This window comes from Alligator mississippiensis, chromosome 1 (genome assembly GCF_030867095.1).
Source record: "Alligator mississippiensis isolate rAllMis1 chromosome 1, rAllMis1, whole genome shotgun sequence".
In the NCBI taxonomy this organism is placed as follows: Eukaryota; Metazoa; Chordata; order Crocodylia; family Alligatoridae; genus Alligator; species Alligator mississippiensis.
In genome coordinates, this window is record NC_081824.1 from 35,924,904 (window position 1) to 35,945,114 (window position 20,211).

At 40.8% G+C, this 20,211-nt stretch overlaps 1 protein-coding gene across 2 annotated transcripts in view; it reads right to left on the reverse strand.

Annotated features, from left to right (window-relative positions):
• Nucleotides 1-906: 906 nt before the first annotated feature.
• DCDC2C (doublecortin domain containing 2C) overlaps nt 907-20,211 on the reverse strand; it is a 110,847-nt gene continuing 91,542 nt past the window's right edge. The window contains exons 7-9 of one of the 2 annotated variants that reach the window (XM_059729855.1): nt 3,497-3,559; nt 2,068-2,147; nt 907-1,991 (exon numbers count right to left, since the gene is read on the reverse strand). In XM_059729855.1, coding sequence (XP_059585838.1) covers nt 2,085-2,147; nt 3,497-3,559 — 126 coding nt within the window. In that variant the 3' untranslated portion in view covers nt 907-1,991; nt 2,068-2,084. The remainder of the gene's footprint in view (nt 1,992-2,067; nt 2,148-3,496; nt 3,560-20,211) is intronic. The other variant, XM_059729860.1, reaches the window with a different exon arrangement.

Genomic DNA, 20,211 nt, shown 5'->3' on the forward strand with positions numbered 1-20,211 from the left:
CACAAAACATGACAAAAATATTTTTTGTAATAAAGTTAAAATATAGTAGCTCTTTGACTTTTAGTGTATGATTTGTGGGGTTTTTGGTTCTAAGATGGCAACCCCCCCTCCCAAAAGGAGCATCTCCAGGGGCAAAGGTGGCAAAGGTCAGGGGGTTAGGGGCAGGACTTCTGGTTCCAAGATGGCGACTGGGGACAGGGCTACCCATGAAGCCCTCGAAAGCTCACCAAACCTCGTTAAGTGGCCCTTCTGCTGAAATAATTTCCTGCCCCTGTTGTAGCTGATAATTATGGGCGCGTGCCTGGAGCACCTTGGTGAGCCTAGTTCAGTCCCTCTGCCCCACTGCCAGCTCAAGAGTGCAGCAGGTCCCAGTAAGCAGCAGGAGGGGGCACCAGGGAGTGGTCACAGGGCACCGTCCATAGCAACAAAGGGACTGTTATCTGCTCCTGCTGGTGCCATGGCAATCCTGCATGCACAGCAGGGGCCTGAGCACTGGGGCTGCCACAGAGACCTTGGGCTATGTGCGGGCAGGGTAAGGCACCAGTAAAGGGACATTCCACTCTGCTGGGCACCAGGCACCTTTGCAAAAGTAGCTTCTCCTCGGCAGCCACAGAAGCTTGGCTTCGCAGGGCCCACCAATGCTGAGGCAGCAGTGTGCTCTGGTGCTCCAAATGTGCCCAGCACCACTGTCCATGTAAGGGTCTGTCCCACCCACCCAAGATGGCAGCATGGGCTGCATGGGCAGCAGGGCTATGGATAGGAACTGTGGACAAGGAGGCAAGGTGCAAGGGAATAAGGCAGTCACCACCTTCCTCATCAAGGGCCGGAACAGGCAGGAGACGTATGCGTGTGTGTTATAAACGCAAAAGGTTTATTTAATGTCAGTAATTTAAAATGCCTTGCACTATTACTAAATATTGGTTATCAGATTGGCATTGACTGATATGGTTGGTTAACCATCGGCTATTGGTATCAGCCTAGAAAATCTTTCTCAGTGAACCCCTACATTTCACCAGTGTTCCTCTCCATTCACCATTCTGCATAGGAAGAAATCTTGTGAAAGAAAACATTGAACTTATGGTATTATTAATTTTATTTCTATTTATTTAATTAATCCTTGTTCTGACACTAAGTTTTCTGTGATTTCGGAAATGTTGTTTGACATCTTTATTTTCCCCATACAAATTAAAGATGATGTTTCTTTTTAGCATTAACTGATGTTTCTTAGGAATTCTGAAAAGGGAAAGTACTAACTTAATGTTAAATTATGCCAAAAATAAATAGTTTTTTTTAGGTCTTTAAAATAAGCTCCTGTCTGACTGGTTATTTATCATCTTTAAATAATATCAACCTCATGAAATCACATGGGCTTCCAAGATTTCAGAGACTGAAAACAAAACAAAAGGAGGCTCAAACCGTTTTAGCTCCAACCTAAAATGAAAGCTGCATAAACTAATTTGGTTTTCAGAATCAAATACAACTGCTTTACATTGTTACCCTAAAGTGTACAACTGTTCCACTTGAAGGGTTTCCGCTCGTACCTCATTTGCAATTCTTAACACTCTCTTCCATAATGAGACAACAAACACATCTAGCTCCATCTTCAGAACTAGTGGCAGGTGCTACAATTTGCTTCTCTTGAAAAATCTCAGATGGCAAGTGAGGTAAAGAAAAAGCAATTTAACTTTTCCCAATTTACTGTGGTTCATGTCCCAATCACTATCATACTAGCTTAAGTTTCAGTATATACAGTAGATATACACTAGAACCCAGGTCATTCATATCTAGGTTGTCAGCAACTTGCTTAATTTGTAGCAGGTTCCCACAAAATAAGAATGAGCCACTCAGCTCTTTGCTCCAGCTTTTACTTCAAAGGGTGCTGTTTTTCTGATCGACTGGAGCTCATCAGTGATCCCACATAGATGTTTCTCTGTGCAACTCCTGATTACTTCGTAAGCCTTCATCTTCACAGAGGGAAAATGATTCTAATCCTGCAAAGAATTCAGTTTTACTGCATTTGTTTAATAATTCCTGCATTAAAATATGTACAGGAAAACATTTACTGACCAATTAGTTATGTCTTATTAATGGTCCAATTTAAGGCTGGCTGCAGAAGGCAGAGTGTCTACATTGCCGTCCGTGGCTTCCTTACAATGTCAAAATTAAAACAGAAACAAATTTGATTTTAATAACAAGCTTTAACCATTTGACTAAATATGTATTGATTGCTAAGACTTTTCTTCATTTTATTTCTGTTTTCTATCACTCCATTAAGCTTGAAAAACTGCTTCTTGTATAACATCACATACTGACATCCTATATTAAAGAACATATTTCTTTAAATGCTCTGAGCCCTAATTAATAATAAAAGCTATCCATCTAAAACCTGGCAATTATCACAACTTTAACAGGCCAGGCTTTCATCTGCACATGTTGGTATGCGCTGGAGCCAGCACATACCTCTATCCACAGTTTATCTGGCACCAAAGACGTAGAAATACATTTGTGTTGTGGCCTCAGCCTGAAGGTGCTGAAAATTATCTGATTTTTATCAGAAGTTCTCAAGATGTTTGAGACATTAGTTAAGCCAAACTTCCAACACACCTGTGAAATGGATACTATTATATGCATTTTACATATGCATAAACTGAGGCACAGAGACTTTGTCACATTACACATTAATAGAAGAGTAAGCAACTGATTGTAGGACTACTTGCACCTAATCTTCCATCATAATTATGATATCTCATTGCTCCACCTTTGTATTTTTATATATCCCATAAACAAGGGCTTTTCCAAAGTAGCAATCTTTTGGGTTAATATTTCCCTCAGAGAGAGAAATTACGTACAGGGTGACAACCTGGCCCTATTAAAGTCAATGACAAAACTCCCGCAGGATTTTTCCTAGAGCATGCATTAAACAAGGTATGGGATTATCACTTTCTCTTATAATTCTTTTAAGGAGGGAGTAAATACCTATGCCAGGATTTTCAAAAGTGATGGCATATATATGGCCTGATTTTCAAAAATTGAACAACTTGCTTCCTCTCACTTACTCTTTCTCCCAAGTGCATGTGGATGATTGTATCACATTTAATTTATTTGAGATAGGTTAATGAGTGGGCTGTTGAACCTAGATTAAATACAGGCTGCAATTCAAGGCTGGTCCAATGGCCAAAAACTGTTTTTGTAAAATTGACAACCAAAATGGTCAATCTGACAAAATATTTCCATTATTTTTAAATAATGTCCATCTCATGAAATAACATGGACTTGCAAGATTAGAGACTGAAACTATATCAAAAAGAGAGACCTGAATCAGTTTTAGATCCAACCTAAACTGAAAGCTGCATAAATTGATTTGTTTTTCAAAATCAAATACAACTGCTTTACATTATACCCTAAATTCAAGTGTTCCACTTTAGGGGTTCCTGTCCACACTTCATTTGTAATTTTTTACACTCTCTTCCATAGTGAGAAAACAATTAAATCTAACCTCATCCACAGGACTATTAACAGGTGTTTCAATTTCTTCCTCCTGGACAACCTCAGCCGGCACCTAGGTAAAGAAAAATCAATTTAACCTTTCCCAATATATTGTAGGAGTTCATGTCCCAATTACTTTTATACTAGTTTGAGTTTCAAGATATACAGCAGATATCCAGTAAAACCAAGTCATTCATATTGAGGTGGTTTGCAATTTGCTTAATTTGTAGCAGGTTTCCCAAAATTAAGAATGAGTTACTCGTTTGTTTGCTGCAGCTCTTACTTCACAGGTTACTGCTTCTCCAGTCAGCTGGAGCTCACCAGAGGTCCAAGCAGATGCTTGGAGAAGCCCTTTCTTTTGATATAAAAGCTGCAGGAAATTGCTGGAACTGCCATTTCTCTGATCAGCTGAAGTTCATCAGTGACCACACACAGCTGTTTGCTACAGTCCTGTATACACCCCGGCTAATTTGTAAACCTTCATACTCCAAGGGTGATAAGGAACCTAAACCCTGTAAAAAACCTCGGTTCTACTATACTGGTTTCATCATTCTCCCATTACAATATATACAAGAACACATTTATAGTAAAAAGAGCACCTGATCCAGATTTCACTCAAGTCAAAAAAAAATTTTCACTTCAAAATTGAGCATAAATTTCAATGGGACTTAGCCTAAGGAAGGCCGGAAGGTTTTGGCTCAAAGTATTTAAAACATGCAATATGCAGATTTCACTTTAGCAATGAAGTTCAGCTCTCATAAATAATTTAAGTGAGCTCATAATTAATGGCCATGTCTGAAAGTGATTCAGCACAACCATGGGGAATTATAATGTCAAATTTACAATGCTAAAAACATTGTAACCTCATTCCCAATGTTAAAAAGGCTAATAATTATCTTATTAGAAAGTTACTGAAAACCCTTCTCTTAAGGAAGTTCGTCTTAATTAGGGAATCTTGCTATTGCTGTAATACGTATCTGAATTTAAATCAACACAAGGCTGGATTTAAATAAAATATACCTTTTAAACAGCAATTTTAACAAGGAACAGAAAACAGGTCTTCTCCAATTATTTAGTACTTTAGCTAAGTAAACCATCCTTTCCTATAGGTGTAGATTAAACAGTCTATCACAACTGACATTTATTTATCATGTAAGTTGTTACAGCAACTTCAGGAAGGCTAATTATGCAAGCAAACTAAACACCAGTCTTTGGTCCATTGTCAAAACACCTTAGTTCCTTTTCAATTGTTGTAACAATATCTTGTATAGAAAGAAACAGAAATGTTACTTTACAAATACAAACTGAGCACATGCACTGGAATTATAAAAGCAAGATTAAATGTAAACGTTAATGGGCCACAAGTGAAAAGGACTAGGTGTAGAGAGAAATCGCTTAGATGAGAGTTTGTTAGATCAGAAAACTTAGTCTTCCACAAAAATTAAAGGAATATCATTCAATGGAGCTACATAAATTTGGGAAACTATCTAACTAAATACATTCTAAGAAAAAGTGTCAAAAAAGGAAGAAATTAAAAGTGAAGATAATGCAAACTAGTTACAGACCAGATGACCTCAGAACAGAAGTGGCCAGCCCACAGGACACATATGACAAGTAGAATGGGCAGCCTCTGCCTGTGTGCATGTAGCATGTGCCAAACTGGGGAGGGCCCAGAGCAGACAGAGCAGGCAACAGAAAGCAGAAGACTGGGGAGAAACGGGACTGGACTGGCACTTGAGGAAGGCTGGAGCTTACCAGCTAAAAAGGCTGGCTCCACTGCCTTAGAAATATTGACTCTTCAGGACAAGAAAATTGTTGAGTTGTTCCTAATTCATCACCCCAACACAAAGAGGAATCATCTCTCTTACCTGTGCAACAGGACAGTTGTATGACAAATATATGGACAGCTCTCACTGATAAGATTTTATAAGACTGATTAGAATATGAAAAAAATCAAACATATGCTAATATTTACTGCTCTCATTCACACCCATATGTTATGTCTTCTGTTCCTTACTCTATTGTGCTATTCTGTCTACCTTTTCTTCCTCTCCTCTGGGGCTATTCTTGTATTTCTACATTTTCCACTCCATGCTATACTGCACTACCCCTCTTTACTGACCCCTTTATATCTGATACCTCCCACTGCACTCCCTGGTTTATGCATAGCCTTCCCAACAATATCAGCACATTGTAGTCAAGCTTCAAAGTTATTTAGGCATGGATTATTGTGGCAAGGGTCACAATAGCAAAGATCAGTGATAGCTCAAACTAGTTCTCAATGAAATGGCATTATATACCATCAACTGATCTTATACAGTGGGCTCTCAATTGCACAAAGTATATGGACTGGGGCAAGAGTCACACATGGAAAAGAGCAAATTTATCTTTTGAAGGATTATAAATTGGAGCGAACAAGACTTGCAGCAAATATAGAACTTGTCTGAGAAACAGACACATTTTTAAATATGAAAGGTGATTTTTTGAGTTGTTGGTATCCCTCTAATTAAGGGTTAGCTGTGTTTATCAAAAGCCTGTGTGAATTTTCTAGTAAAGCCTGAAGTGGTATTGTTACTTCCAGAGCAGTAGCTGTGCCATGAATGAATAGATAACTTCACTTTCCAGTGCTGTCAATCTTGCACCTTTCACAAGCTCTGAATTCACTTTAAAATACAAAAATAAAGATTTTACTGTCAGAAGTAGTTTGACTGGATAGATGAACTGAATGAGAAAGTTCAGAGGAGGTGGTAGTTCACTGCCCATAGGAAATCTCTCTCTCAGTTCCTCCTGTAGCTGAAAGATGTTAGTCTCTTTAAAATCAGCTGTTTTTTGCAAGAAACAAACATAAAACTATGGTTTGTATCTAGCAAAGATCAAGATAATAAATGAGAGAAGAAGCAGAATTATTACATGTATCCTGACAGGTGAGCATTTCTCTTTTCTTTGCTATTTTAAAACCAGTTATACTGGTTTTTAATCAGTCTGGTAAGATGTTATCCAACTCTTGATATCCAGGTATTTTAAAAATGAAATTGCTCTAATCCCTTCCTCTTTGATTTAACAGACTTAGATTGTACCTGGTGAAGAGTACTGATATACAATCCCTTTTCATGAACTTATTGCTTGGAGAGAATACACGTTTTGTCACAAATCAATTTACTTTTATATCCTCTGGGTTCAATTGCACAGTTTAGTGCCTTCCTACCAGATAAACATGCATATCAAAATTAATTAGAAATAAGTAGTTATGTAATATATAGATGCCTATGCTTGAAGGCTGCTGGTTGCCATAACCAGAAAATAATTAGGAAGAAAATTACAATAAAGAACAGAAACAAGCTGTAAAATAATCCCAAAGCTGGCAAACAAGATCCAGGTCACTCCTCCATAAGCACATCCCACAAAGGCAGGTATACAACAAACAGAAATGGCTTGGTTCCTGCCCTGAAGCAAGCCAAAGAAGTTCAGAATATTCATGAAAAGGTCACATGAGAACTACAGGTCCTTGATGAAGAAGATAACTCCCACTGAATCCACTGGGGATACAAGGAACAATAAGCAGTTCCAGTTTCACAAATCTTAACTGACACAAAGGTTATGCAAAAATCAAGGATGATATCTTTTACTGCACCAACTGTCTAGCTGGAAGGGACACAGACAAGCTTTCACAAGTGTACCTTTTATAATTATCCAAGCCACCTAGGAATCTTTTAAAAATATTTTCTTATTAAACAAATAATTTGGAAAGGACATCAACCTGAGTTTGAGGATACTGGGTGAGGCTTATATTCAAAGTTATCAGAGGATAGCAGAGGCCTGTTAGTAAACTACTACGACTCAGTGTTGGTGGTGGTGGTGTTGATATTTCCAAAAGCTCTCACAGTCTACAGTGACATAAAAGAATTATTATCCTACTTTACAGCTAGAATTTGAAATCAAAGGGATATAGATGAAAGGTTAAATCCTAGCTCACCTTCACAGGCTTATGTGGCACTTACATAGCCATGTAACTACAATTTTTGCATTGACAAGCAGTTTAAATTGTACACAGCTAGAGTTTATTCTGTTTGCCTACTGAGCTTGCTCAGGAGGCTGCAAGTGGCTGTACAGGCACCTGGGATAGAATATCATTGCTTGGACACATGCAAAACACTGGGTAAACCACAAAACTTTAGCCACAGAGGGTGTCTTCGCACATGCTCTGGGGGTGGGTGCTTTAATTAGAGCAACTCCCAAGAGCAGCTTTAATTAAAGTGCCTGAAGCCAGGGCTGTCCGGGGGGGGGGGGGGGGGGGGGGGGGTTGAATTGGGGCAGCCGCTCTGGACCCCGTGCTTTGGGGGGCCCTGTGAAGCTGGGTGGAGCAGCTGTGGTGACTCCGCACTGCTGCCTTTGCATCCGGCCACTCAGCACCTAGAATGGAACGGTCCTGGAGTCTGGCCTTGGCTCCTGTCCCCACTGGGACAGAAATTGTCCCACTACCCATTTAATATTCATTAGATAAAATGTAAAATGTAAGCTTCAAGAGGCGGGCTGCAAAATGCAGTAGGTGATTCTTACCCTGTGGCCTGGTGGATAGAGCACTTTGCTAGGAAGTAGACAATGCAGGCTCATACCCCAACAACCTGTTTCCTGCTTCCTACACAAGTGCCCTAGCCACCAGGATATTGACCTAAAAGCTGGAGCTCCATCTCTCCTTCTCTGTTTTACTTCTGATAGATGTTCATATAGAGTGATCTTATTCTGAAACAGGTGAACACATAATATAAACTATCCACAAGTGCCACAAATAGTGGTTCTGCAACTACACAGGTGCCACTAATGTACATAAAGGTGAACTAGGATTTAGCCCACAGTGACCTGCCCAAGGGCACACAGGACATCTGCTGGTATTCAGCAACTGAACCCAAATCTCCTGACTTGTAGTCCCATGACTCAGCCATAAGATTAACATTCATCTCTCTAAGAAAAATTTAAACAGGGCTGTATTGTCACCCTCTTATTAAGACCCAAAAGCCAGCAGCAAAACGCTGAACACAGGGATGTTTCTCTCAGGATGCATCTCAGAACTTAGGTGCCTGACTCAGGGCTGCAGGGAATTAGCTCCATCTCCTCTGTATCAACGGTCCTCTCTTGGTGTTAAGATGCCTACACCAATGCTTCAAATTAGCAGGGTTCACTGTTTTCTTTTCAGAGTTCTTCATTGCACTGCTAGCTGTTTATATAACAGAACAGAGGTGGCTAAACTATGGTTTGCAAGCCATATGCAGCTCCTGGGCAGTTTAAATGCAGCTTCTGAAGAAAGAAAAATAACTTAATAAAAACATTCTTTATCTCTATGCATATTTTTTCACTTCTGAAACATATTTTTACTGTAAAAAGTCATTTAGCAACAAATTATAAAGTTGATCTGAGGAATTATGCACAGATTATTGACTATAAGGCATGTGAAAACCACAAGGATGCCCTAACTAGGCTACAGCTTTGTTTAGGTGGGAGGATCAGAGAGAGGAAGGCTTGAAGGAAAATGTCTGTAGTATAACAGCTAGGAAACTCATCTTGGAGGAAGCATGACTTCCAGTCTCTCCTATAAGATCATTCATGCATTGTATCCACTAGCTACTTAATTATATAGAGTTGACTAAAGGAAGAGAACTGTAGTTATACTCTGCCTAAAGTGAGTATCAGTGTAAGACAATAAAATATATGTGTACATGAAATAGTCATGTTGTAAGTGTTTAAACTGAAGTGAGAGAAATATATCCTTGCCTCTGGCAGACTCTCAATTCATCTCAAATTCCATACGAAGCGGTATACTACAGTTTTGAATAACTTACCCTTAGGTCTAAAAATACATTTGAACAGCAGAGGAATTGTCTGGCTGTAGTTTTGATTCCCTTATCCCTTCAGAATACATCAAATGAAGGGTATTTACAAAATGCTTCCTAGGCTTGATGTTCCCTACAGAAAACTTGTTCTACCATTTGTCAAATCCTACCAGACCAGATATAGCCAGTTTTATTTCCCATTTCCATAGAAATTACCCAAAATGCCACAGATTATTTTAAATATGTTGTCTAATTGAACTGTCCATCTAGCCCTAGAGCCATGATAGCTATGATGCAGGCTATATAACTATGCTGCAGGCTGCAGCCTGCAGCCACGTATAGCGGGGGTGGCCAACATGTTGAATGTGTGCCACAATATGGCACATGACAGATTGCGGCAGGGAGGAAGGGTGCAGAGCAGCATAACAGGCAGGTGAAGAGAATCAGAGGGCACTCAGGGAGGCAGCGGAGCTTGATATGGCATCCCTACTAAAAAGGTTGCCCACCACTGACCTACGGCTTCAAAAGAAGTACAAAAGAGCATGTTTACTGACATCTGCTCACAGCTCCATAGCTATTATATGCTTGCTTGTGTTCCCAACAGAAAAAAATTGCTTCATGTACATCTGTCCCACCTTTGAGAAGTAGAACTACCTAGGGTTGGTTCTCTCTGCAGGAACTTTTATTTATGCTTGTGAAGTTGAACTTCTAAAAGAAAGAAAGATACAGCCTGATGCAATATAAACAAACAGTATGGTTCAGTGGAGACACAGAAACTAAAAGAGAAAGAAGAAATGAAAAGACAAAAAATATTAGATGATTCGTGGAACCATACTACCAAGTCAAATTTAAGACTAATGGCAATTCAGAAACAGTTATTTAACAGAGCTGATGAAACAACTGCAGCAACTGAACACTGAGAGGCAAAACTCAGAGCTTCCGTCATCTAAATACAGACTAAGACAGCAAACTGATGAAAGAAATCAGGTTCTGCCTTCTTTTCACAAGAGGAAAGCATGTGTGTACCTATACACTGCAATATTTCTAAAATTTACTAAGAGGTAGAAAAATTGGAGAGTTATTCAAGAAAAAAAAGTGAATTGATAAACGAGAATGTGCTCCAGGAATAAAACAAGCAGTAAAGTGAATCAAACAGTTCAAGGCTAGATAATTCAAATTTTGCTTTTTCTTATTCAAACCAAGCTTCTTTTTCAGATCACCAGTAAAGGCAGAATGACTCTTACCCATACTGCAGGAGTTAACTTGAAATGGTGCTTTCACACCCACTCGCATACAGTAGTTGTCCAAGGAGCATCTTATTACCAGGGATCCAGTTTTTCCATTTGCTGTGGGAAAATGTGGATTTTCCCCTTTAAAGGAGGAAAATGCTTGGGCCTGGGGGGAACGGGGTGAGGGCAATTGGAGTCAGAGGGCACCACATGCGTGTGCACTCAACAGAAATGTGGGGCAGAAAATTTTCCAGTGCTTTATTTTTCCGTGGGAAATTTTCCATTTCTAAAAATTCATTGTTTGATAAAATTCACTAATAAAAATGAATGGATGCCAATACAATATTAGGAAAACTTGGCAATTTCAAAGTTGTAATTAATGTTTTTCAGGTGATTATCCCTAGGAAGTGAGTACACCTATGTTTTATTAATTTAGAAACAGGAGGGTAAATACACTCACATAATAATCCAAATAAAAAAATCAAGTTATACATTCACCTAATTGGCTGTGCAGGTCAAATCAAAACCAAAGCTAAGATTCTTATTTCATCTCACACTCCAAGTGAAAGCAAAACCAAAACTGTGATTAATTTTTGTTTCACTTTCAGTTCAGCAAACACACAGACCAGTGTCTCATTTCTTTTCTTGAGTTGGAGAAGTTGGAGGTGTTTGCATAAGATCTGTTAGCTTTTTAGTGCTTTTGGTTTCAAGGAGTCATAAGAATGCCTAATCAGAAAAAAACTAGTGTGTGGCATCATTATAGTGAAGTTCAAGCCACTGAAGGAAGGAAGAAAGTTGGTAGAAGTAAATATTGTGGCAAAAATATGCTAACAACACAACAAGAATGAAGAAACATTTAATAACATGTAGAAACTGTCCTGAAATAATACAAGCCATATACAGAAAGCTAATACAACAAAGTGGTGGGACACCATCATCTGGGAAAAGTCTACTTCAGGAATCCTATGCAAGTAAACAAACTAATATGTTAAACAACACATCATATAGACTAGCATCTATATTGTATTAAACCATTACACAGTAAAAGCTCCGATAACTGGCACCTTACAAGCCGGCATACTCTATTAACCGGCATGCCGGCTTGTACAGTAAAGTGAAAGCACAGCCTGCATAGCAGGGTGCAACAGGGCCCGACTCCCTGTCCCGCGGGGCCTGCAGGAGGGATGGCAATGCCACAGGAGGGGCGGCGACACCCCAGACACGGTGGGAGAAGCAGCGGCCTGAACAGGCAAGGACGCCTGTTTGGCCCACTCAATTAACCGGCATATTTTATTATCCGGCATCCCCCATTCCCGGGGGATGCCAGATAACAAAGCTTTTACTGTAATTTTAAAAGTTCTTAATGCAACTCTGGACTATTATTTATGTATTTAAAATTTCTGTATCTGCTTTGGGTGCTTAGCACAAGCAGAAAAGTTGCTCAGGCTTAACAATATATATTTTTAATTACATAATAGATAAATAGTTAACTATTTCAACCCAGCAGAGACAGCTTAGTCCTCTGGCTGATGGGAGAGGCCAGACTATACTTCCATACTTCTGCAGTCCCAGGGCAACTGAGAAGCAAGTTAAGCAGCAGAGTGTTCTTTCTGGCAGGGAAGGGGGAAGCAAGCTTCCTGCGGCTTCTCTTTCAACGTCTGAGGCCAGACTAGAATAGGCTAAAATAAAATTCTTTTTCCCCTTTTGTTGTGGGAACTTTGTAGCTCAAGTCAAATAGCAGATTTGCAAAAAAAAAAAAAATGAAAATGTTGAGCTGCCAGGTCTGGGGAAAGAAGAAGCAAGATCCTCACTTTCAAGACCACTGTCACCAGATATGCGATCCACCAGGAGTAGCTGTTCAAGACAGCCAAGCTTTTTATCAAGCTTTGTGGACAAAATGTCAGAAGAAAATCAAGAAAAAGCATGAGACATTAGCTCGAGCTATATTTTCAAGTGGTACACCTCTTTCCATAACTGAAAATCAGTAATGGAAGGAAAATTACAAACTAATTCGTCCATCATATAAATTACTGTCAAGTTATCTCTTATTACATTCTCTCTTGGATAGAGAGCATGACAGGATTCAAACAAGGGTTATTCAAAGAATTGGTCAAGCAGAATCACTGACTCTGATGTCAGATGGATGGACTGATATACAAGGAAATCCTTTAGTGAACATTATGTTAGCAACACCTGAATCAAAATTCCTGAAAGCAACTGCTACCAAATCTTCTTGTCATACAGGTGAATACATAGCCAAATTACTGAGTGAAGAGATTGAAAGTGCAGGTCCCTCCAGGGTACCAGCCCTTGTAACTGATAATGAGAGTACGTGAAAGCTGCATGGCAAACATGAAAGGCAAAGTATCCTCATTTAATAGTATTTGGCTGTCTTGCTCATGGGTTGAATCTTCTGGCAAAGGACATAGTGCAAATACAATATTGGCAATATGAAGACAATATTGGTAAACTACAAAACAATTGTGAAAGTATTCAACAATTGTTGTGTTGCTAATCAGACACTGAAGAAACTACAGAAAGAGAAGCAGGGGAAGGAAAGTGCACTTTTATTACCAGGAGAAACCAGATGGGCTCAGTTACAAAGTGTTTACATGGTTTGCTGTGCACAAAGAACTGTTTGTAGTGTGTTTCAATAGCTGACACGGTTTCCCAGCTTATTCCCATGAACATTGGGAAGCAGATTCTCAACAACGTGTTCTGGGTTCGAGTTCAAGGAGCATTCAATTGGCTACTACCAGTTTCAGTGGCTAATCAAGAAACTTGAAGGAGATACAGTAAGCCTTTCAAATATTCCAGAGATATTCTGACAACTGAATGAAAATCTAATTGAGCTTTTGACTCCTTCACTTCTATCCAAAGAAGAAGTAGTAGAAGTAAAACAAACGTTTACCAAGAGATCTGAGTTTTTTTTGCTCTTGTCCAGTTCATCTGGCAGCAAACCTTTTGGATCCTCAACACAGAGGACAACATTTATCAGAAGATGAATTACCTACTGCTCTCAATACAATTATGGAAGTAGCTAAGAATGTCCCCAACATCAACAAAATAGCCGTGATGACAGACATTGCTGAGTTCCATGCAAAAGAAAAACTTTGAAGCAAAGACATCATTTGGTGGACAGCAGAGAATATGTCTCCTCTCACATGGTGGAAAGGATATTTAACACCCGACTGTCCAGGATCGCTCTAAGGATTCTAAGCATTCCACCAACTGCAGCTTCTTGTGAATGGAACTGGAAGGCTTTCAGCTCAATCAAGACAAAAAGGTGGAATAGACTAACAAATAAAAGCACTGCTAAGCTTGTTTCTATTTCTCAAAATCTCTTGCTTCTGGAGCAGTCAGAAGCACAAATAATGAAGAAGATGTAGTATGATGATGTTGCCCTTGCCCATAGACTCATTGGTAAAACCACCCTTTAGCGAAAGAGAATGTGGTTCAAGTAGTTCTGAATCAGATTTGCCTCAATCTGATTCTGAAATGGAACTAATGAGTGCAAATGATTCTAGAGATAGTGACAGTGAAACTGGAGGTGCCGCAATGACCTCCGTGGAAGAGAGTTCAACTTTGTTGATGTAGATGAGTGGACAACCACGCATATCATTCTTTGGGTGTGCTAAAATTAGTGTCAACTGTTTTCAGTACCTTCAGTATTTTTCTTAAATTTAAACAAACAATGTAAGGGAAGTACATGCTATTGTGTATTGTCTTTACATTTTTACAAGTATGCCAATAAAAATAATTTCTTTCCACATAAAGCTTTGAATTTGTTTGAATATAATATTTAAACCTCATTAAGAGTGCTGTATTTATTTTTTTTCCTAATCAAATATTTGAGTTCAAATACTTGTTGCTATTGGGACAAAAAAATAACATGGGGTACTTATTTAGTTGTGTTTACTAAATACAAGTCAAATAAACATGCTAAATTAGATCACGCTCTATTTAGGGCAATGGAAAATTTTCTGGAAAATTTTCCAGTTCAAAATTTTCTGGAAAACCCACATCTCTGGCATTCACGCATACACACAGCTGGCATACAGCCAGGCAGGGTGGTGCGAGCAGCCCCAGCAACCAGATACAGGCAAGTCTATGCAGGGGGGTTAGAGGACCAGGGCTTGGAAACTGGTGTGTGTGTGTGTGTGTGTGTGTGTGTGTGTGTGTGTGTGTGTGTGTGTGTGTGTGCGTGTGTGTGTGTGTCAGGACTGCGGGGGGGGGGTGCCTGCTGGTGCAGGGTGAAGGTGTCCAGGCACACGGTGGGGCTGGGGGTTCTGAGGGAGTCCAGCTCTGCACTGTTGCCAGCGGGGCCTGCCCAGAGGTGCCTGACTCTTCAGCAAGGAAAGGGGGTGGGGAAGTCCTTTGGGGGTGGCAGGGAGCTACGTAGCCAGGCCGGCAGTGCCAGAGGCTGGTACCTGTGCTCTCAGGGGCAGGGATGGGGCAGCTGAAAGAGACTGCCAGGGAGGAAGAGCTGAGGGACCATGGCCAGGCTGCCTAGCATGGCACAGGAGCCCCAGCCCACACAAGCTGGAGCCACCACATTCCAGCCCAGGTGGGACAGAAACCACCTGGAGCTCCTTGCCCACCTCCTGCTGTTTGCAGCATGGTCTGGGCCAGAGCTGCGCTCTGCTTCACACTGCTGCTGTGGAGCACAGCACTGGTCCTCCCTGCCATGCTGCAGCCCCAGCCCCAGTCAGCGGCACGGGGCAGCATGCAGTGCCCCAGTTGCTCTCTGTGCTTCCACATGAAGTATACTGCATGCACCTCATAGTGGAGCCCATCCCTGTTGTGTCCCCTCAGACCACCATCCTATGAGTCTGTGCAGGGTGGGAGGCATCTGGGGGCCCCCTGTGGCAGGGCTGTGGGGAGCAGGGGGCTGCAGGTCAGGAGTGAGAGGCACCAACATGGCTGGAGGGGGCAGGGGACTGTGGTTCAGGAGTGAAGGGCATTGTCATGGCCAGAGGGCTGCAGGTTGGGAGCAAGGTGCACCAGCAGGGACAGAGAGCTGTGGACTGGGAATGAGGGGCAATGGGATGACAGGGGAGGGAGCAGGGGACTGCAAATCAGGAGTGACAGGCACCAACAGGGCTGGGGGGGGGGGAGGCTGTGGCTTGGGAGTAAAGAGCAACCACATGGGTAGGGGCAGGGCAACAGCATATCAAGGCTGCTCAGCACTACAAAGCAGCTGGGGGGACAGCTGCAGCTGGACCCACATCCTGGTGAGCAAAGGGGCAGGAGGAACTCTGATTTTCCATGATAAAAAAACCAAAAAATCAAACACCAAAATAATAGGTATTTTGAATTCATTTTTTTATAATGGCTGAGGCACTGATAGGATTCCAAGTTGCTTTAAAATGGAAATATATCAATAAAGCATTGTGTACTACTACTACCTATATATACAGCGGCTTTTCCTTTTAATCAGGGAAAAATGCAGATTGAAGGCTTTTGATGATTTTTTTATCAGTGATTTGAGATTGTTTAAACAGAAAAAACCTGGGTCCCTGCTTATTACTTATAACACAACTGTCTATAATACTGTGTGTAATATTGTTTAGAAGGCTTCTGAGAAAGTCTGCCTTCCTATAACAATGTACATTTGTTGGTATGGTTACGTCACAAAGTAACTGTGTATAAGTACTGACAATTTCTGGTAATTCAGTGTGATGCTGGGCTAGAGCTCTGCCCCCATGCCATTCTCAACCCTCTCCTTTCCTGGGTGTGTAAGTTAGAAAAAAAGACAAAAAAAAATGGAATAACAATCATTTCCAGCAACAGAGACTCAGTCACATGACATACAATAAACATACTACTTTGGCACACGCTCACTGGGAATTTAAATCAGAGACCACAGAATTCCAGCAAGTTTCCACATTGCATCTAGGCAACCAAGCTATGACCTAAGCCTCCTTTTCTTAGGGCCTAACAGATCCAGAGTCATTCACGGACTGAAAGGCACTTTGGAAGATACCTCTGCTCAGGTGTCGGAAGCAGCTTCACTGACAACTATTCTAACTTACTGAATGAGATAGCAAGTGGAGCATATAAAAAGCTTAGAATGCCTGAATAGACAATTAAACCAATTTAAAGGCTATTTCTCTTATGTCTAAGAGCACAGGTCCATTAATATTTTATGGCTTATACACTGTAATTTAAATTTGTGGTTCATAACTAAGTTACCATACTAAGGATTATCATGTCCATGAATAAACTTGATTTTTATCATTTTTCTTATCTTTGTTGACTATTTAAAAATATGATAAATGATATTGAAGTAGAAAAGGAAAGCATCTAATTTGGTTGCCTTCAGTTTATGCTACTCTGTGATACTCTATAGGGTTAAAGACAACTTTTATTCATTATATCATGCAACTTTTTGATTCACTGAAAAAATTAGCAATGCAATAGCAAAAACAGAAGAGAATAATGCATTCTTGAATGTCTTGTATGAACTGAAAAGTGTCAGAGAGTTTACAGAGAATAATTTTTCTTTCCTTTTTTTAATGGAACAGATTACATATCATTTTGATGCCAAATGTTGCAATAGCTTGACACAAATATATTTTCCAGAATGAACTCAATCTTGTGGGCCAAGAAAACTGTTCTGATAGCTGGTCCATTCAGGAGAAATGGAACTGGTAAATTATAATACCGATTCATTCAGCACTTTTATGTTTTATTATTAAGAAAATACTGTACACAAGCAGCCATGCATACAATATGACCGTACTCCATATATTTTGTTTCTATGTTCATGGGCTGAGAGTTTTACAGACCTATAATTAAATCAAGTCTTGCTCATTTTCTCTAGTGTAATAGTTACAACTTATACAGAAGCCTGCTTTTGTCCACAGACTCAAAGTCATCAATCAATCCTCTCTCCCTTTTATCTGTCAACTAGATAGACAGATGTTAATTCTAGACAGACAAAATACAGACAAAATACAGTCAAGTGGTGCACTCTATCTGAAATGGCTTGTATATTTTGTATTAATAATTAATTAATCAGAGCACAAAAAAATTGCCTTGCATTCACCTGATCAATGGGCATCTCTGTTTTCATATTGCTATCTTCCTGTATCTCTGCTGCCCCTTGAACTTCTGTCCTGGATTCATCAGCTTTGAAGATACTTGGTGCTGTGACGTAATGAAGAATTTTATTTTTTAGATTGTGAATAAACTATAACCATAGAAAGTTAGGGCTAAAAATGACCTCAGGAGGTTATGTAAAGTCCAACACCCTTCTCAAAACAGAACCATCCCCAACTATAGTATCCCAGCCAAGACTTTGTCTAGCTGGGTCTTCAAAACCTTCACATGCATTTCAAATGTGTCTGTTCAATAGATCCATGTTTAGAATTATTGAAACTAAGTATATCTTCCCTAAAACTATCAATTCATAAAAAGCATGAAATGTTATAACATGAAAAGCCAGCTGGTCTGCTGACCTTATTCAAAGGAGGCTGAAATTTATTTTGCACATAGCTTATTATCTTTGTCTCTCTTACTCTCCAACTCTCTGGATTCATGAATATTTAAGTCTTTATCAAAATTTGGTGTAGACACACATTTAATAAGGAGCTAACTTAGGCCTCATATAGACATTCAATTTCTCCTGGGAGAGTTGCTGCTCTCACAGAAGAAACCTTATATGTTTCATAGATAGATAGATAGATAGATAGATGTTAGGGTCGGAAGGGACCTCAATAGATCATCAAGTCCGACCCCCTGCATAAGCAGGAAAGAGTGCTGGGTCTAGATGACCCCAGCTAGATACTCGTCTAACCTCCTCTTGAAGACCCCCAGGGTAGGGGAGAGCACCACCTCCCTTGGGAGCCCATTCCAGACCTTGGCCACTCGAACTGTGAAGAAGTTCTTCCTAATGTCCAATCTAAATCTGCTCTCTGCTAGCTTGTGGCCATTGTTTCTTGTAACCCCCGGGGGCGCCTTGGTGAATAAATCCTCACCAATTCCCTTCTGTGCCCCCGTGATGAACTTAAAGGCAGCCACAAGGTCGCCTCTCAACCTTCTCTTGCGGAGGCTGAAAGGGTCCAGTTTCTCTAGTCTCTCCTCGTAGGGCTTGGACTGCAAGCCCTTGACCATACGAGTTGCCCTTCTCTGAACCCTCTCCAGGTTATCCGCATCCTTCTTGAAGTGTGGCGCCCAGAATTGCACGCATTACTCCAACTGCGGTCTGACCAACGCCCTATAGAGGGGAAGTATCACCTCCCTGGACCTATTCGTCATGCATCTGCTGATGCACGATAAAGTGCCATTGGCTTTTCTGATGGCTTCGTCACACTGCCGGCTCATGTTCATCTTGGAGTCCACTAGGACTCCAAGATCCCTTTCCACCTCTGTGCCACCCAGCAGGTCATTCCCTAGGCTGTAGGTGTGCTGGACATTTTTCCTCCCTAGGTGCAGCACTTTGCATTTCTCCTTGTTGAACTGCATCCTGTTGTTTTCTGCCCACTTGTCCAACCTATCCAGGTCTGCCTGCAGCTGTTCCCTGCCCTCCGGCGTGTCCACTTCTCCCCATAGCTTTGTGTCGTCTGCAAACTTGGACAGAGTACATTTCACTCCCTCGTCCAAGTCGCTGATGAAGACATTAAAGAGTATCGGTCCAAGGACCGAGCCCTGCGGGACCCCACTGCCCACACCCTTCCAGGTCGAGACCGACCCATCTACCACGACTCTTTGGGTGCAACCCTCTAGCCAATTTGCCACCCACCAGACCGTGCAGTCATCCACATCACAGCCTCTTAACTTGTTCACCAAGAACAAGATAGCAATATGAAAACAGAGATGCCCATTGATCAGGTGAATGTATAAAACTTCAGGCATTTTCTCCCAGAGTAAAAATGGCTGCTCCAGGAAAAAAATTACCTGAGAACAACGAGGGGTAAATCACTTCCAGGAGAGTTTGTCCTGGGAGAGTGAATGTTGGTACATGCTAACAACACAGACTGACCATGGGCAGTCTGGGCTAACCAATCGGGGCTAATCTATGCACTGCTGCCATCTGTTGCCAGGCAGATTAAGAAAGCCCCCGCAGGCTGCACAGTGTCAACATTATAAACTCTCTACTCTTCAGGGTCTCGACATTTGAACATCCATACACATGGCTCTGGGTAAGTTTTTCTACCTTGAGAACAAATCTGAGAGAATTCTCCCAGGTTATTTGAATGTGTGTACTTAACCTTACTTTATAGCAAAAGTATAGCAGATATGTTGCAGAGCCTCATATCAACATAAATCATTCTACTTTGGGGTTACCTCTTACAAAGTAAAAAGCAGCCTTATATCAGTGTAAATTACACCATGGAACCAATTATTTGTCTGCTCCCCTCTCACCAGTTTCATCCTGGGAGAGAAGTTTGCTTAATGAAAATCCAGTCCCTTCCCACCTACTTGTTAGGCACTGCAATAAGCAGCAAGCTTGGGAGAGCTGACCAACTGTACACTCTGTACTATGGAATAAAAACCAGGGAAAATTACTCTGAAGTAATCATGTTTTGTGCCCTCACTGAAAATGGAAGTTTCAAAGAAGAGGTTGAGGGAATATATCAGAATATCCTAAACCTTTAAGAAAAGGGTGTCAAACAAAACCTGAAGGCTGCATCCAGCCTGCAGAGGTGAGTCATCCTGTTTGCAGG